This window comes from Temnothorax americanus, unplaced genomic scaffold, assembly GCF_048541705.1.
Source record: "Temnothorax americanus isolate GAGA-0224 unplaced genomic scaffold, ASM4854170v1 Scaffold9, whole genome shotgun sequence".
Classification (NCBI taxonomy): Eukaryota; Metazoa; Arthropoda; class Insecta; order Hymenoptera; family Formicidae; genus Temnothorax; species Temnothorax americanus.
In genome coordinates, this window is record NW_027509812.1 from 461,063 (window position 1) to 476,636 (window position 15,574).

At 43.4% G+C, this 15,574-nt stretch overlaps 3 protein-coding genes across 12 annotated transcripts in view; 1 reads left to right on the forward strand and 2 right to left on the reverse strand.

The window, feature by feature from the left end:
- Window positions 1–619: 619 nt before the first annotated feature.
- On the reverse strand, window positions 620–2,072 carry Rps25 (ribosomal protein S25). The gene is made up of 3 exons (XM_077425458.1): window positions 1,932–2,072; window positions 1,141–1,233; window positions 620–935 (listed from the first exon to the last, which is right to left on the reverse strand). Exons 1-3 carry the CDS (start codon window positions 1,932–1,934, stop codon window positions 672–674), a joined length of 360 nt encoding a protein of 119 aa, XP_077281584.1. The 5' UTR covers window positions 1,935–2,072; the 3' UTR covers window positions 620–671.
- A 66-nt stretch (window positions 2,073–2,138) lies between these two features.
- Window positions 2,139–5,933, forward strand: Znt86d (solute carrier family 30 member 7). Of its 8 annotated transcripts, none has more exons than XM_077425443.1 (3): window positions 2,139–2,861; window positions 3,040–3,310; window positions 3,673–5,933. In XM_077425443.1, exon 3 carries the CDS (start codon window positions 3,716–3,718, stop codon window positions 4,817–4,819), a length of 1,104 nt encoding a protein of 367 aa, XP_077281569.1. In that variant the 5' UTR covers window positions 2,139–2,861; window positions 3,040–3,310; window positions 3,673–3,715; the 3' UTR covers window positions 4,820–5,933. The 8 variants fall into 8 exon arrangements, with proteins under 8 accessions (XP_077281569.1, XP_077281567.1, XP_077281566.1 ...); XM_077425441.1 differs by having other exon boundaries at window positions 2,140–2,861; window positions 3,040–3,383; window positions 3,668–5,933; XM_077425440.1 differs by having other exon boundaries at window positions 2,140–2,861; window positions 3,668–5,933.
- A 3,125-nt stretch (window positions 5,934–9,058) lies between these two features.
- Window positions 9,059–15,574, reverse strand: part of LOC143908099 (uncharacterized) — a 215,267-nt gene continuing 208,751 nt past the window's right edge. For all 3 annotated transcript variants that reach the window (XM_077425410.1, XM_077425409.1, XM_077425411.1), the window contains 2 exons: window positions 14,038–14,247; window positions 9,059–11,531 (listed from right to left, as the gene is read on the reverse strand). In XM_077425410.1, the coding sequence (XP_077281536.1) occupies window positions 10,893–11,531; window positions 14,038–14,247 (849 nt within the window). In that variant the 3' untranslated portion in view covers window positions 9,059–10,892. The remainder of the gene's footprint in view (window positions 11,532–14,037; window positions 14,248–15,574) is intronic.

Sequence of the window (15,574 nt, forward strand, 5' to 3'; positions counted from 1 at the left end):
TTTTTACAACCGTATTGAATTATGCCGTCAGAAGTAAGAAGCATGTTAACTTTTTCTTGCAATATACGTCGGAATACATTTTTTTTGCATATTTTATTGCATGTTCGATAATTCGATAAATTAGCTGAAATTTTTTTTGGTTCACGAAAGTGTAATGATTCTTGAGCCTTTATTACGAGATCCATTTTTGCTGGGATGTGTGGTGGGTGGTGTAACGTAGGAGACGTGCAGATTGAATTATACGTATACTACAATGCAGAGTAATGCAAAAAAATAACACTATAATTTAAACTCAAGCTATCAAACGAGCTATTTAGAACTTGATCTGTTTGTTGTCGAGATCTCGAAATCTATGCAAATAACGATATACAAATTTATTACGATGAACAATGCAAAATAAAGCAAGATTTCTCGCTTCTAATGCTATAATTCAACAGAGTTGCAATAAAGAGACGCAGAAGCTTAATTTTTTTTTGTCAAAGTTTTCAGTTATTTCATAAAATTTTTTAATATCGAAACAGATTAAACTTTTCTCTCACTAAACGTTACTAGTGAATTACAGAAACCAGTGAAATTTAAGAATCAGTGGATCGTGGAGTGCTCTTAGAAGAGTAGAGAATTATATTTTGACTTTTAAAAGTTTTTTTTTTATTAAATTGATGGTTTACATATTATACCGCCGGATCATCTCCCTTAGTAGTACGTGTGTAGATAAGTTGCGCATGATGTTGCACGACTTGCTTGATCAAGCCTTTCTGTTGGAGTTCTATCAGCGCCCGTCTGGCGAGAGATCCCCTGATCTTCAACCTTTCGCTGACGATCGAGGGCGTGATCAGTTTGTACTGCGGTACTTCTTTCAACAGCTTCTCATACGTCGGCTTATCGAAGAGCACTTGATTGTTCAACTTGTCGCGTACTTTTCCCTTGGACCACTTCTGCAAGAATACAGGAAAATAGTGTTAGAATAAATGTTCCAACGTCGCAACATCAAAAAATTTACGAGCAATTCAAATCTCATCGGACTCATTAAATCAGTTTTCGCTTCCACGGTTGGTCGAGTTCGCAAGTGCACATCAAACGAGATTAAATTGTTTAAAATTGTCCATTGCGAGCGTTACAACGAAGGGAGAAGATACGAACCTTCTTCTTAGCCTTTCCCCCAGATCCACCCTCCTTCTTCTTCTGGGTCTTCTGAGGTTGCTTAGAGGAACCCTTCGTATCCTTTTTAGGCGGCTGTAACAATAGCGGTCAAATATAAGATACATTCATAGCTAGACGGAAGTTCAATTACGTCCGAGAGTTACAGTCAGACTCATTAAATCAGTATTTTACTGTCATAGTATTTATCTAGAAACTAGTTTGTCATCATATAGATCTTGCAGAGGTTTAAATCCCCGACATGGTAAAATGTTATCGCATAAACATCGGACGAGTTAGGAAAAATTTTTACAAGTTAATGCCAGCTTCAGACGATGCCCGAGGTAAAAGAAGCTAAAGAAAGAGAACGATTCAGTGATCCCAGTGTCAATTCATTCTTTGTTCTTTTCTCTTGCCTAATGAGACAAGTGTGGAATTCAGAGAGAGACAGGTTACGTCGTTGACGCAAATAATCTCCAGTTGACATTTCAATGTATTCTTCAAATGTGATCGTTATCTTTCCTCTAACGTTCAAATATTGTACTCGATATTCCTCTCCCGTGACCGGAAAATACGGGAAGAATTAAAATAATCGGCGCGGGGCACGTGGATCCCTCGACGGACGGGAAACGCTCGTCGCTCCGCAAACAAGACGCATCCAGCGCGTAATTCCCGACCAAAATCCGCCATTTTTCGCGAGGCTCTCGCGCCCTACGTGATAATCTGTCGGGTTTACCGCGGGATCGCGAAAACGTCGCTCGAAAATTACACAATTATGCACCACGTGAACCTACCATTGTGGCTGTCGCGCGAGGAAGAGGGACTGGAAGAGACGGGAACGGGAAGTCGGTCGTGGGCCATGCCGGCCATGGCGTGCGGTATCACTTCCGGCACAGCGGCGGCGGCGGCGACCGCGGCGCCGTAGGGTTGATAACCTAAAAAAATAAAATTTCTTTATTCATGGTTGATAATAACCAGAGAAAAACGTCGCTTTTTTAAATTAGGATTCTGGTTCATGAAATTTACAAGATATACATACATATAGTACAACATTTAATTATCCAAATAATCACAAACGTAGTCTTATCTCACCCCGCAGATGATTCCTATACTCCTTTCCCATTTGTCTTTTCATTATTAGTAGCAAGAGTGTTTATGCTTGTCTATTATTAGTATTCTTAATATGTACGTACACAACGAAAACGATAATTTTTATATTTCGTATCGAATGATGGGGCGAAGAAAATGAGATAATACGGCATCTTTTACCTTACGCTGTATTGCTTTGCAGTTTCACATTTCGTGAAAGCTGGCGCTATATGAAACACTGGTAGAAATAACTTTCCGTGTGAGACTTGCGACTTGCGACTTGCATAACCTGGGGTACCACGTTGATCGAAATCGCGACGTGGACGTGTCGCGGGTAGGCGGGTCGACCGGGAAAGCCGGGACAAGAGTCGCAGGTAAACGGGATACGTCGACGAATTTTATTTCGGCTCGTTCGTTCCCGTCCGGCGCACCCGTAAAACCCGTTCGCGATCTCTGGGATCTCGTTTTTCCCCCTGGCCCCTCGTCGATCGACCGGGACCACGCGGCATGGCCACGCTTCTCCATCGTGCGTCTCCACACCGTTCGCGATTCGGTTCCACGCGCCTCTAACGCAGAGCCACGGCCCGCCCGGCATGCCGTACGGGACGGCGGATCGACGTCCGGCGCCGCGACAGGTGAGTCGAGTTTCGTGCGAGGGGCGCGAGGCGCGAGTTAGGTTAGGTTAGGATGCCCGCGGTCCTCGACGTGGACCCGCGGACGTGTCCGGTCGTGCCGCGCGTATGTTGGCATATGTATGCGTGTTGTACGCATGCATGCGCGAGTACACATGTACGTACGTGTTGCTTCAATTAGCGAACCTGACCTGGACGCGTGTCGGAACAGCTGCGCGTGCCGCGTATCGGGGCGAGCCGCGACTGGCCCTGGTCAATTGTCCGGCCTCCGGCCTCTACTCTACGGCTTTGTGGTCTCCACGTTTCTCGTGTCCCCGCAAAAAGGCTCCGGAGTCCTCGATCGTTCCGCAGCGGCAGGTGTGCGTCTGGCCGTAAGAATTCAAGATTTCCGGCCACAGTTTACCACCGGCGGGGTACGGGATGTCTTCTGGTTTTCTGGTCAACATATGTATGTGCGTAGCTGCGGTGTACACGTTGACGGAAATGTAGACGGTTGCTCCGCCGTTTAGCTCGAAAACTATAAATGTAATTGTTGGTAAAAATGCGCGACACTATTATTCGGCTTGTCTTTGCTTTATTTTAACGTCGAATCTTTAATTTGGGGTCTTTGGCCGGTATCCGTAGTCCGTTCTTATTTCAAGACCGCCTTAAGATGTTAAAATGGCTCGGCGATTGGTTTATGACATCTCAAGATTGCACTTGAGACGGTAAATATAAGTACCGATGATGAACATAGTCCTTTGTTTTATTTTATACACACGCCTCTGTTTCGTCCGTCTTGTCACGACACTGGGCTTTCTTCCTTGCAGGACAGATTTTAGACAAGCCTGAGCTTGCAAGATCGGCGTGACTCCGAGATGCTGCCACTTTCGCACAGCCCGCGCGACTCGCGCTCCAACTTCCGCAGCAGGATCAAGGAGAAGCTGCTGAGTTGGAAACGCCTCATCTTCTCTGACCCAAACACCCGCAATCTGTTCCTGTTTCTCATTCTCAACCTGTCCTTCGCCTTCGTCGAGCTGCTGTATGGGATATGGACCAACAGCCTCGGCCTCATCTCCGACAGTTTCCACATGTTCTTCGACTGCACCGGCCTGCTGTTCGGTCTAGCGGCGTCCGTTATCACCAGGTGGCGGGCGAACGACAGATACTCGTACGGATACGTCAGGGCCGAGGTGTTGGGCGGCTTCGTGAACGGACTACTCCTACTGTTCATAGCCCTGTTCATCATGTCCGAGGCGGTGGAGCGCGCCATCGAGCCGCCGGAGATCAAGCACGAGAGGCTCATCGTGGTCTCCGTGTTGGGACTGTTAGTGAATTTAGTAGGGATATGCGCATTTAAACACGGACACGCCCACGGGCACGGAGGACACGGCCATAGCCACGGTCACAGTCACGGCGGCGGGAGAGGACACCACGGTCATTCTCACTCCCAGAATCACGACGAGAGATACTCTCTCCTGAATCACAACGACCACTACGACCATCACGTCGAAGTGGAAACGTCTTTCAGCGGTACGAATTCGCAAATCATGAAGGGCGTGTTCCTACACATACTCGCGGACACCCTCGGCTCGGTCGGGGTAATCATATCGGCGATACTGATGCAAATGTTTGGCTGGATGATCGCCGATCCGATTTGCTCCATGCTCATAGCGGTATTGATAGTGTTAAGTGTGATCTCGTTGCTGAAGGAGTCGTGGGAGATACTTATGCAGAGACAGCCGGTAGCCTTGGATCACGTTCTGCCGCAGTGCTACAACAAAGTTACGCAGATACCCGGCGTCTACAGCGTACAGGAGCCGCACTTTTGGACTCTGTGCTCGGACGTGTACGTCGGATGCCTGAAGCTGGAGGTCGCCAGAGAAGTGGATCCCAAGTCCGTCGTGATGACGACGCACAAGATTTTCCAGTCGGCGGGCATCAGACAGCTCACCGTCCAGCTCGATTACGCTCCTATGTGATCTACGAAAGGCACGACGTGCATCGCGGAGTGTTGTTGCGAGTATAACGGAGGTGCGTCTGTCTGCAGACTTTGTCGCGAGGGGACGGGTAACACGGGAGCCCCGCAGAATGTCTTCGCTACGTCAAAAATCTGTGATTGTGCCCATTGGAATGGCAATCGGTATCATCTCGGACTACAGATTGTTTGAGGACCGTGCATGCCTTGGGGAGAGAAAAACTGCTGACACGGGGCGATTGAGAATTTCCTAAGAATTTCTAATCGAATCAAATCGTTAACTTAAACCGCGCAATTTCTAAAACACGATGTTATGATGGAAAGATGTATATCGCATATTAGATACTTCTAAGAACGGTCAGTTACATTCTCTTCTCCGGAACAAGTGTCTCCGTTTGTTCATCTTTTATATAAATACTTTACCTCTGTCGGAGCGAAGGCTTATCTTTGTTTACATGAGCCTTGACTTGTAATTGATCATTACGAGTGAGCATTTCGGATCTAGGTTAAATTTAGCTATATCGTAATGTAAGAGTAGCATTGCTTAGATTGCCTTAGATTTTTTATTTTTGCAATGATACCTTGAGGTGCGTTTGTAAGAATATTTTTTAACGAGACTTCCGAGAACAAAAGATAGTGCTGATTCTTATGTAATTTATATAACATAACTGTTTGAGACAATTATCGTTTCTATAAAATTATATTGTCGTATAAGTTCGAAATGGAATCGTGTGTAAGAGCCACGCAAGCGGCCATAACAACCTGGGGACAGCTATAGAGAGCTAGTCATATCTGTGCGAGAAATGAAGAAAGTAACGTCGCATAACGCGGAAAGGAGTACTTTTACATGAAAATATACCTACCATTTTTTATACAATGATCCCAAAAGAGAGGTTGCTATTTGTATTTTTCCGTCCATGCTAAGTATTACCTTCCTCGTTACTGTAATACTTTCAATTCAGAAACGTTAACTTAGCATGCGTGGACCATTTGTTGAGTAACCGTGCCGGTTATGTATGCACAATCTGTTGGACGAATTTGTGTAATATTATTTGTATATAATTATGTTATTAGGCTAATGCCGATTGTAGCCAAATAAATGGAATATTGCAAGTTAACGACGTGAGAGAGAGACCGAAAGCTCGTGCCAGAATCCAAGGGAGATCCGGACGAGAGAATTTTAAAATATTTCCTCCTTGATTTATACCATGCAGAATACTTTCTTCTCCTAAACGCAATGTGCGAACGTCTTGGATCTTCGAGAACGCCGATGATTAACACGGATGATTAAGAAATCATTAAATGCGATGTTTCCTAAATCTTAACGCGGATTTAGACTAATGATTTCATCGCATTTCTGAGAGATGAAGGGATCGCGTTAGCGATCATAGCGACTTTTACATTCCGCGTGTGTATCATGTCAATATATATTATAATGTGCATTAAAATTTGTATTATAAACTGTATATTATAATATATTATATATTATAATGTAATAATGCATTATATAATTTATATTGTAATATATATTAATATATATGCGCGCACAGATGTCAAGGCATTGATTTCGATTTTGATGACGTGCGGGCCAATATGTTAATTGTGTTATGAATAATAGGGTATCACAATGGAACTTTCGAATATTTGATTATTTTACGAAGAAACATCTATCACTCATCGCGTGTCAGGCGCGATAATTAACGTTCTTTGTTTAGATTAATCGAGCGCCAATGAGAGAGTGTCTGCTATAACACACAAGAGAAAATGTGATTATGGTACGCGAGTCTTGTTACGTTTTCCTAATTACTCTCATTGTATATAGATTTATAAATGCGCGGATTGCGTGTGAGATTTTATTATATAAAAAAAAAGAAATGTGTAAGTAATAAATATACACATTTGCAATACAGGCTCACACCGTCTTTTAACAATTCGCTACTTCCGTATGCCTGTTCGAATAATCATCGTTAATTTTTTTTTTACGATTGTCTAATTTTTCTCAATTTGTGATAAATGAAGGTTGTTTAATTTATCAATGGCGGTTTATATTATTAGCTACTTATTGAACAATCGCCAAGTTCTTAAGTTCTACGCAGGTTCCTAACTTTTTACATATCGCATTGACGAATTTAGATATTCCTCTTTTCATCTTAATGATAATTGCAATAATGTGAAATAAAGCCATAACCGATAACTCTTAATGCCGAGTTCCTCCTGCAAGCTCGTCCACATTTGACAGGTGCTTAAATCACGATTTGCGATTATTAAGACGAAGTTTTCAAACACATATTACATTTATTTGGAGAGGATATGTGTACACATATAAATACATAAATATTTATAATAAAATTACTGAAGTTGATTCCACATGTGGATACGTTGGGCGCTTATCTCGCAAGTCGCCGCGGATATATCGCTCGGCCAGCGTGTATTTTATATATGTATATTTCTGCGGGTGTTCCTCTCTCTCTCTCTCTTTCTCTTTCTCTCTGTATACGTATATGTGTAACATGAGTTTCAGTCTTGCCGAGTGTTGGCTTGCTCGTAAAACGGTCTCACAAACGTTTAACAAATCGCGCGGTGGTCATTCACATCGCGCCGCGCGGTATAATCGAAGAGACTCTTATGTACATAGCAAACTATCAAAAATGACAAAATTCGTCGTACACACGCTCGAGCGGGAGCACTTACGTATCTAGTCGGACAATAAAGGATTCCGCGCGGGATGGTACTGTAGGTCCCGGAAAAACGTGGAAAGGGAGAGAGAGAACTCTTAATAGGAGCACTCTTCTCCGCAGTGCCGGTCAAAAGCCCGAGATTAAGCAGAGTGATCCTTAATTATATATATTTATATTTTCAGGGATAAATTTAGGATCCAAAACAAATATGTACATATAGTTATTATTAGATGCTTTAAAATATTAAGAAATGGAGGGAATATAATTGTAATGCATACCTATAGGTACGTATGTCTATACATATTGCAATTATATAGTATCATTTAGTGGTACTTCAAAATGCCTAATGATAATTTTATATGCGTAGTCATGTAAATTTTTTTCTTGTCTTGACCCTAAAGAGGTTCACTCTCTTAGATATTGACCTATAATTAAGGATCACTCTGTATGTTAGAATAAAAATGAAACTTTCTTCTGATATTTATAGACTTTAATTTTTCTTGGATAAAACATCGAGACAAGAGAGAAGTTTAGAACTGTGTAAATAATTGAAAGTAAAACTTATTTTCTCAGAATTTCACTTTTCGAGAATCAATTATAAGGCATTTAATGTTAAATACTTTAAAGATGCAATAAATTCTTTTTTTTTTAAATCTTTAATATTAAATTCTTTCATTCATTAATTAAATTTTGAAGGCAAAACTAAAGTTTCAATAAAATCATAATTAGATTTTATAATAAAATGAAGATCTAAAAATATTTGCTTATATTATCATGTAGATATTTAAATATTTATATTTTACCTTATAAGATATCGATTTTTTTATAATACATATTATACGTTTATAATAAATGAATGGCAGACTTTTGACCAGCGCTCTGTACAAGACGAAACTTAAAGATCAGCAAAGATTCCTCCGCGTTTCGCAGATCGTTCCCTTTTATTTTCATCGGTGGTTCCAGTTGAGAATGGCAGTTATCGTTGGCGCACCGACATTGATCACGATCGATCGATCGCGATCACGCTGCGAAAAATTGTTCTCGGCTCGTTTAAAATGCGGTCTACTTTTGTCGCGTGATCGTAGACACGATCCTTCCTAAAACGTTTGCGCGACATCGAAAAACGATACTAGAACTCTCGTAGTCCGCATTTAGCGTTAAACGTGATCGAGCGACTATCGGTCCATGGGACGTGACGAGTTGCTTCGCGTGAAAACGGTTGATTCGCATTTGCTTGAGAACTCGGGTTCGATCCCGAGTTTCATACTACATTATCTCCTGAAAAGGAGGAAGGTTCTTCAGATTCATAATCTGCATTTAAAGCGCAAAGGACGTTTTCATTATATGTAATAAAATTGTGTACAGTTCCTATTTTTGGAGTGGCACAGAGAGATGTACCTATTTATTATTATTTTTTTCGATCCTCGTGATCCCTTCTGCATATATCTGTAAACGAGATGTATGGGGATCTACGCCCATTTGACGTTGATTCCGAACAGTCTTCTATAGAGGGATGGGTGTTCATGGCAAGACACTTTCGGTGGATTGCCTCTTCTTTTACCTCACCCGAGAGGTGGCGATCGAATAAAAACTAACTCGATTTAAACTCGGATCTTCGGCCCTCAGAGCCGCGCAAACATCTCTCTGCGCCTCACTCTCATCGCGAGGCGACTTTTTTCTTCTTTTACTAGGCAAAAACCTCAAAACGTCGAGTTTAGCGCTAATTACGGCGCGCAAAGAGCGCGGATCTTCAACCATTACGATTTGGCAGTCATCCTAATTACAATAATTAATTACTTTATACAACAATAGCCTGCGTCGAGTGCCTGCTTATATGTATCTTCTATCGTAAGAATTACGAGTATTCGAGACTTTCTTTCCTTTCACGCCGCCGCGAAAACGCACGTACACATGTATGTATGTGTGTTATGTTCTTTTTCCTTCATGTGCCTACCGTTTAAAATTCACTCTATAAAATTTCTCCAAATCCCCAACAACGCGCCACTTGCTCGGTAAAGCCACCCGCATCTCGCCGATCGCGAATGACGGTCGATTGTAACATTTAATAATATCGTGACGATCGTGATGTGATCTATATCGCTAATAATATATTACTCTGAATCGTATCTTACATCTCCATCTAACAACAACGAACGATACTTATGTAATCGCAACAGCCTCTTTTTCCTTCGCTTTAACATCCCTCTTTTCTCGCGCGATGAGCATTTCCATATTTCCCTTTTGTTTTCGCTCTTCCCCGCCAAAAAATGTCGAGAAGATTATTTCTCCACGCGGCATCGGATATTTCCAATCTTGTTTATCCAACGAATCAATTTCCCCGAATGATAATGAGATTCACACGTAAAAAATTTATTGGCTACAATTAAAATTGCATAAAGAGATGAAGCAAACGCAATCTTGCTCCTATTTGTTGAAACAAATACTGCGAGATATATGAACAAAGATAATTCAACTTATCATGCCTATGAAAGTAAGGAAATTTCATGAAAAATTGTAGAAGATATATGTAGAAAAATATAAAAAATAAGAATAATTGTATATTTTAAATACGTCCGCATGTCGAGATTATTAACATCCGTCCTGCTAACGATAACGCTCGCAAACAAGTATTTTTGAAATAATCGCTCTAAAATGAGAGACAGAATTTCATATTATTAAACAGATGTTTTTGCATTGGCATCCTTTTTATTTACGCGACGCTATTTCGACGAAAAATGATGCCGTCAAAAATCCTGCTAAAGCAGCAAAATTCCTAGACCACTATTGATTGCGGGTTTGCGCTCCTTTTAGTATCTTTAGTTTCTTGAACGCGTTAGATGAGCGAAGCGCGGTGCAGCTCCCGTTTTTCTTTCGAATCATTCTTGAGATTTAATAAATCGCTATAATCTATAGAGTCTATATCGTAGGTGAGCGCGCTTGACGCGCAAGAAACGAAATCACAGTAAGACGAAAATCTGCAAAGTTAACCCGCATTTCCCTCTTTCGTACCCTCTACATCTTTCATTTAGCTTCTTCTTTATTATTCTACACGTGTCTCACACGGCCGAGATCGACGTCGATGCTCGACACGCTTTCTCCTCGATATCCGTCGCTCCTGGAAAATCTACATTACATCTTCGTCTTATCTAATCCCTTTTCCGATTCTCCGGGCTTCCCCGCTCGCTTCTCCGCGTCCCTTTCGTAGCACGATCTGTTGACTTAATCCTTTATCTCCGCGTATACCTTCTCCCCTTCGATCTCCCGGAACTCTCCCAGTTCCACAGTCACGTCCGCGAAGAGACCAATCGACCTCCGTTTCGATCGACCTCTCTTCGTTCCCCTTTACCTCGCGGTAAAACTGTGTGTGCCAGGATAACTTCCTCCAAATTATCGATCCCCTCATTTCTTCTTGCCCCGGCCGCCCTTCTGGAGCTTCGTGATCTTCAGGCGACAGTTGGAGCCGCCGGTATAAACCACCTCCGTCCTGCCGCCCTCCTCGGCCGCGGTCACCAGAGCCTTGACCGATCTCACGTGCACGTCCTTGGCGCTGATCTCCAGGGTGGTGCCGGGGTAACGATCCCGCACGCACTTACCCACGCTGGTGGCCTGCGTCTCGGTAAGCTCGACGCCGTCCAGGCACAACCAGGTGAGACACTGCAAGTGCGTGAGGATCGTCTGCACGAACACGTGTTCCATCTGCACGCGCTTGGCGCTGTCGGTGACGATCAGGCCGTTCGCCCTGAGGAAGCTCAGGCCGCACAGCTTGAGGTGCTTGGCGATCTGTCGCATCGTACGGTCGCTGTCCTCCAGAGTGATCCGCCAGAAGTTGATCCGGAGCGACTGCAGGCTGCGGAAGTGCGCCGCCAGGCAGCAGAAGAACTGCTGCAGGATCTTGTCGTCGATGAAGAGCAGGGAGCCGCTGCTGCCGCCGATCGTTGATTTGTCCAGCGACAGGTCGAGCTCGCTCAGCGACGTGAAACCCGCCAGGAACGGCAGCAGCAACGGACCGCGCAGCGCCAGGCGATCGTTCACTGTCACCTGCAATCAGAAATAATTCCGTCGGCTGATCTTATCGGGCGCAATTTGTTTCGCTCGTTTACAGGTTGAGAGATCAAAAAGAGAGAGGGACATACAGAGTGTCACGGACTTGGCAAGCAATTTCTCATCTCTATGAGCTTCACCGATTAATTTGGTTTGGTTTTTTTTCTTCAGCATTCAAGCGACAAGCGATCGAAAGAAAAACGGGAACTGAATTTCAAAGAGTGTCCGTTTAATAACAAACAAAATCTTTCGATTTGTTTAAGAACCTGAGAAGATCAATTTCCAAGGAAAAATCTAAGAGTTAGCTTAATTTCTTATGCCCTCAAAAAAGGCATAAGTTAAATCATTGTTGGACCTTTAACTAGAGAATTAATTAAAATATAGATACTTAATTGAAAACTTGAGGCAAGCAAAGACGTAGGTATCTTCGTTAAGAAAAAACCGAATTGCAAATTGGCGAAGATGAGGAACGCGGCCGCAAGTTTGGTAATTTATTTTAGGGACATCCCGTACGGGGAGGCGAATTAAGGGGATGGAATTGGGGGTTGGTTTAATGCGAGAGACTACGAAGACGAATGTCGGTCCGGGCCGTCCTTTGTTTATCGCTATCGCGGTGCGGCCGACAGTAATTGCGCATGTAATAGAAAATATATGACTTATAGATAAGGGAGGAAAGGGACACGAGATCTGGCGGACGTTCCGGGCACGGAATTGGCCCTCGCGATGTAAAATGAGATAGTTACTTCAGTATCATCCTTTCTTTTTCATAAGTAATGAATGGGCTTTTTTTATTCGGGTGAGAAATAGCTAAAGATTATTTTCGAATATATACATTAGGAAAAGTTTGCTTTTATATTTTTATGAAATTCTATAATGACTGTAATCTCATTTGTGTAAAAGATATCAGTGTTACATGGAAAGTTTTCTAATCTAATATCTTTGAATGATTAAAAATAAAAGTAGATTAGAAAAATCAATTAGATCCCAAATGTGTTATTCCAACGTTGTAAAGATATTTGTGGACTTAATTAAAAAGAGTCAATTAAATGTTTTATAAAGGCTTTTTATTTGTATATACGCACTTTTTTACGGATAAAACTTTATTGTGCAAATTGGATCACTATTCACGTGTTATCCAATCTATTTTCAGTCGTTGCTTCAAATAGCATCAATTAAAAAATTTTCTCTTATTAAATTGTATTTCAAACAGTGATATTTAAATATCCTATACAGTTGTTAAATAAAAAAAATCTTCAGAGAAATAATAAAATAGTGCACATTCAGCGCACGTCGCGCGTCGATCCATGCGTAACTGGAGCGTTCATTCATTAGCTTTAAATTGCTCTCATTTAAAAACAGTAGCTTGAATGCAATTCTGCCGGAGAGAAACGAATTTTTCGCTTCTTTCTGATATCGAGAATCTGTGCGTGAATTCTGGGACGTTCTATGTATGCAGGCTAAATGATAATTAATATCTGGCACTTTTCTGCCTCTCCACAACACATTTTAGGATTTTTCAGAGTTTCTCATTCAGAATCCGGAATCAGACTTTCAGTGAAACGACATTAGGAAACGTTACATGGGCGCGAGCACGTTCGCAATTTCCCAAGATCAGAATTACCATGGAGGAAGGAAGGGGGGGGGGTGGAAGGGAGACGATATTAGACGACGGGAACGCGATACTCGGTGTTCCAGCGGGCTAACCGATTTTCTTCGTGGCGTGTTTCAAGGAGACCGTAACGGCGATCCATTTTTCAAACGGGACGAATCATCTCTCCGCGAGAGAAGGGACTCCGCATCAGGAGCTGTTCCGCGGGCTGGATAGAGAGACGCGGGTGTGTCTAATGGTTCCAGCCCAGATCCCGGGAACACGATAGCTACACAGCGCCTGTTACATCCCAGGGATACTCGGGTCGGTAGAGACAGTCAGTAGACAGCTACATCTGCGTCTACTGCGTCTACTGCGAATCGCTATGATGCCGTATAGCCCCCCCCTCCCCCCGGTATACGTATCTGTTATCTTCCCGTAATGGTACGGGCGTCCGGATATGCACGGTGCATTCGAAGACGTGTAACTGCATCAGCAAATGGTCAAAGCTTCGTACGCTTAGTCCGGTATAATAGGATTGCACATGTCATTGCGGCATTGTTGCGCTACGCGATTCAGTTCGTACAGGTGAGTTAGACCGTTTCAAGGAGATTTCCCACTAATTATTTTACACTCCATTTCACCGTAATACCGTGTTAGGCAACTCGAAGCCATTTATTACAGTCCGATTGTTTAATATGCACAAACTACGATGACTTCTATGAACATTAAAGGTAGGATATAATAATCGAGATTTCGACGTAGAAAAATTGATTTTTCGATTTGAAAGACATAGTTAATTTTTTTCCGCTAATTGTAAGAATAAAGGCGACAATATATAAAAGATTATCGGTGATTTTTGTCGTGCTCGATTTTTGACGAGATATCCCGCGAGAGGAGAGTGCGTTCACTCACTTGAAATCCGGCTAGCCTCAGGAAGACGATCGCGGGACAGGCCGGAGGTGGTGCGGCTCGCAGGAGCTCGGCGCCGGCGTCATCGCGACGTCCTAATCTCGCCAGAGGACCCTCGTGCACCGCTAAATGCAAACGCGCGTTGCATAAGCTCAACTCACGCACGCTTGTGTATCGCAGCAGCTCGGAGAACACTGCTAGACTGTCAGATTCCTGTGAAAAATAACGACTACAATTAGCATCTTCCCCACTCTTAATATTGAAGAATAAAATAACCAATATCTTGAGTTAAATAACATTTTATTATTTTTAATTAAAATGAGCATAATTTAAAATTTATAGAGAAAAAATAATAAAAATATTAATAATGTCCGAACGGGGTGCGGATCATAAGATCAAAGGATTGTAGTTCCGGTTTTAATTAAATAACTTTTAATTGTTAAAGAGATGTTCAGTCAATATAATCAACGTAAAATATGAAAATTCCCTCCTTCCTTCGATAAATTATTAATCCATTTCAATAGAAATTTCATTTTCCGCTGCTAAATAAATGCGAGGCTTGACGCAGCCATCAAGTCGACGCCCGCCTGAGACATCCGGCGGCCGCTGGTTGCGGTCCGCGCGCGCTCAACCGCGCTTTGCATCCCAATATTGGGCGATGTTGCAGCTGTATTACGCTAAAATGCGCAAAGTGGGTAAACGCTTCCCCTAAATCGCGCGTAAACGACGCGGACCCGTGAAAATCTCGCGCGCTACAAGCGCGCGGCAGCGGCATGGCATCCGGCGCTTCAGGGTTCGCCGGATCTCCGGCGGCTAATCCCATCCCATTCGACACGGAGCGCCGCGCCGCCCGTGCCGTGTGTCTCGGCTCCAGCACACGCCCCGACTACCACATCTCGCCCGACCTAATCCGCCACCGAGAATGTCGTTAAGTCGGATGGAGAGGCGTCTTAGCGCGCTCGCGCCTCGACGATCTCCTCGCCCCGAGACTACACGGCAGGCGATATTACGTTATTCCGGCAATGAAACGCGGGAGGGAGAGAAACCGCGCGACGTGGATTGTATATACGTGAATTCGCCGATGGGGAAACGCGGTGACGCGGGGTTAACAAGGTGCGACTGATCCGTCGAAGACATCTCTCTCGAGCGTTAATTGAGAATCTTCTCGGAGGATGAGCTCGCCCAAGATTTTCTGTCGAGTTTTCTTCTCGAACATATATCGTTGAATTCGATTTCCTCTCGACACACACACACACACACACACACACATTCACCACAAGAAATTAAATAAAAAATGCAGAAGCCGGAGCCGGAGGAGCGTTCGACCTTGAGGGGGAGAAGAAAGAGGGGGGAGAGATCGAGAACGGGGTACGAGCGGTATCGTTTCATTATGCAGAGAACGTCGTTGTACACACAGGGAGTAATAGCGGATGCGTCTCACGGGAGCGGCGCGAAGAGAGCGTGTTCTCGGGATCTCTATGGAAAACTGTGTAAGCCGGAAGCTGCCTCTCTCCGCTTAGTTTACGCGCCGTACGTTAGA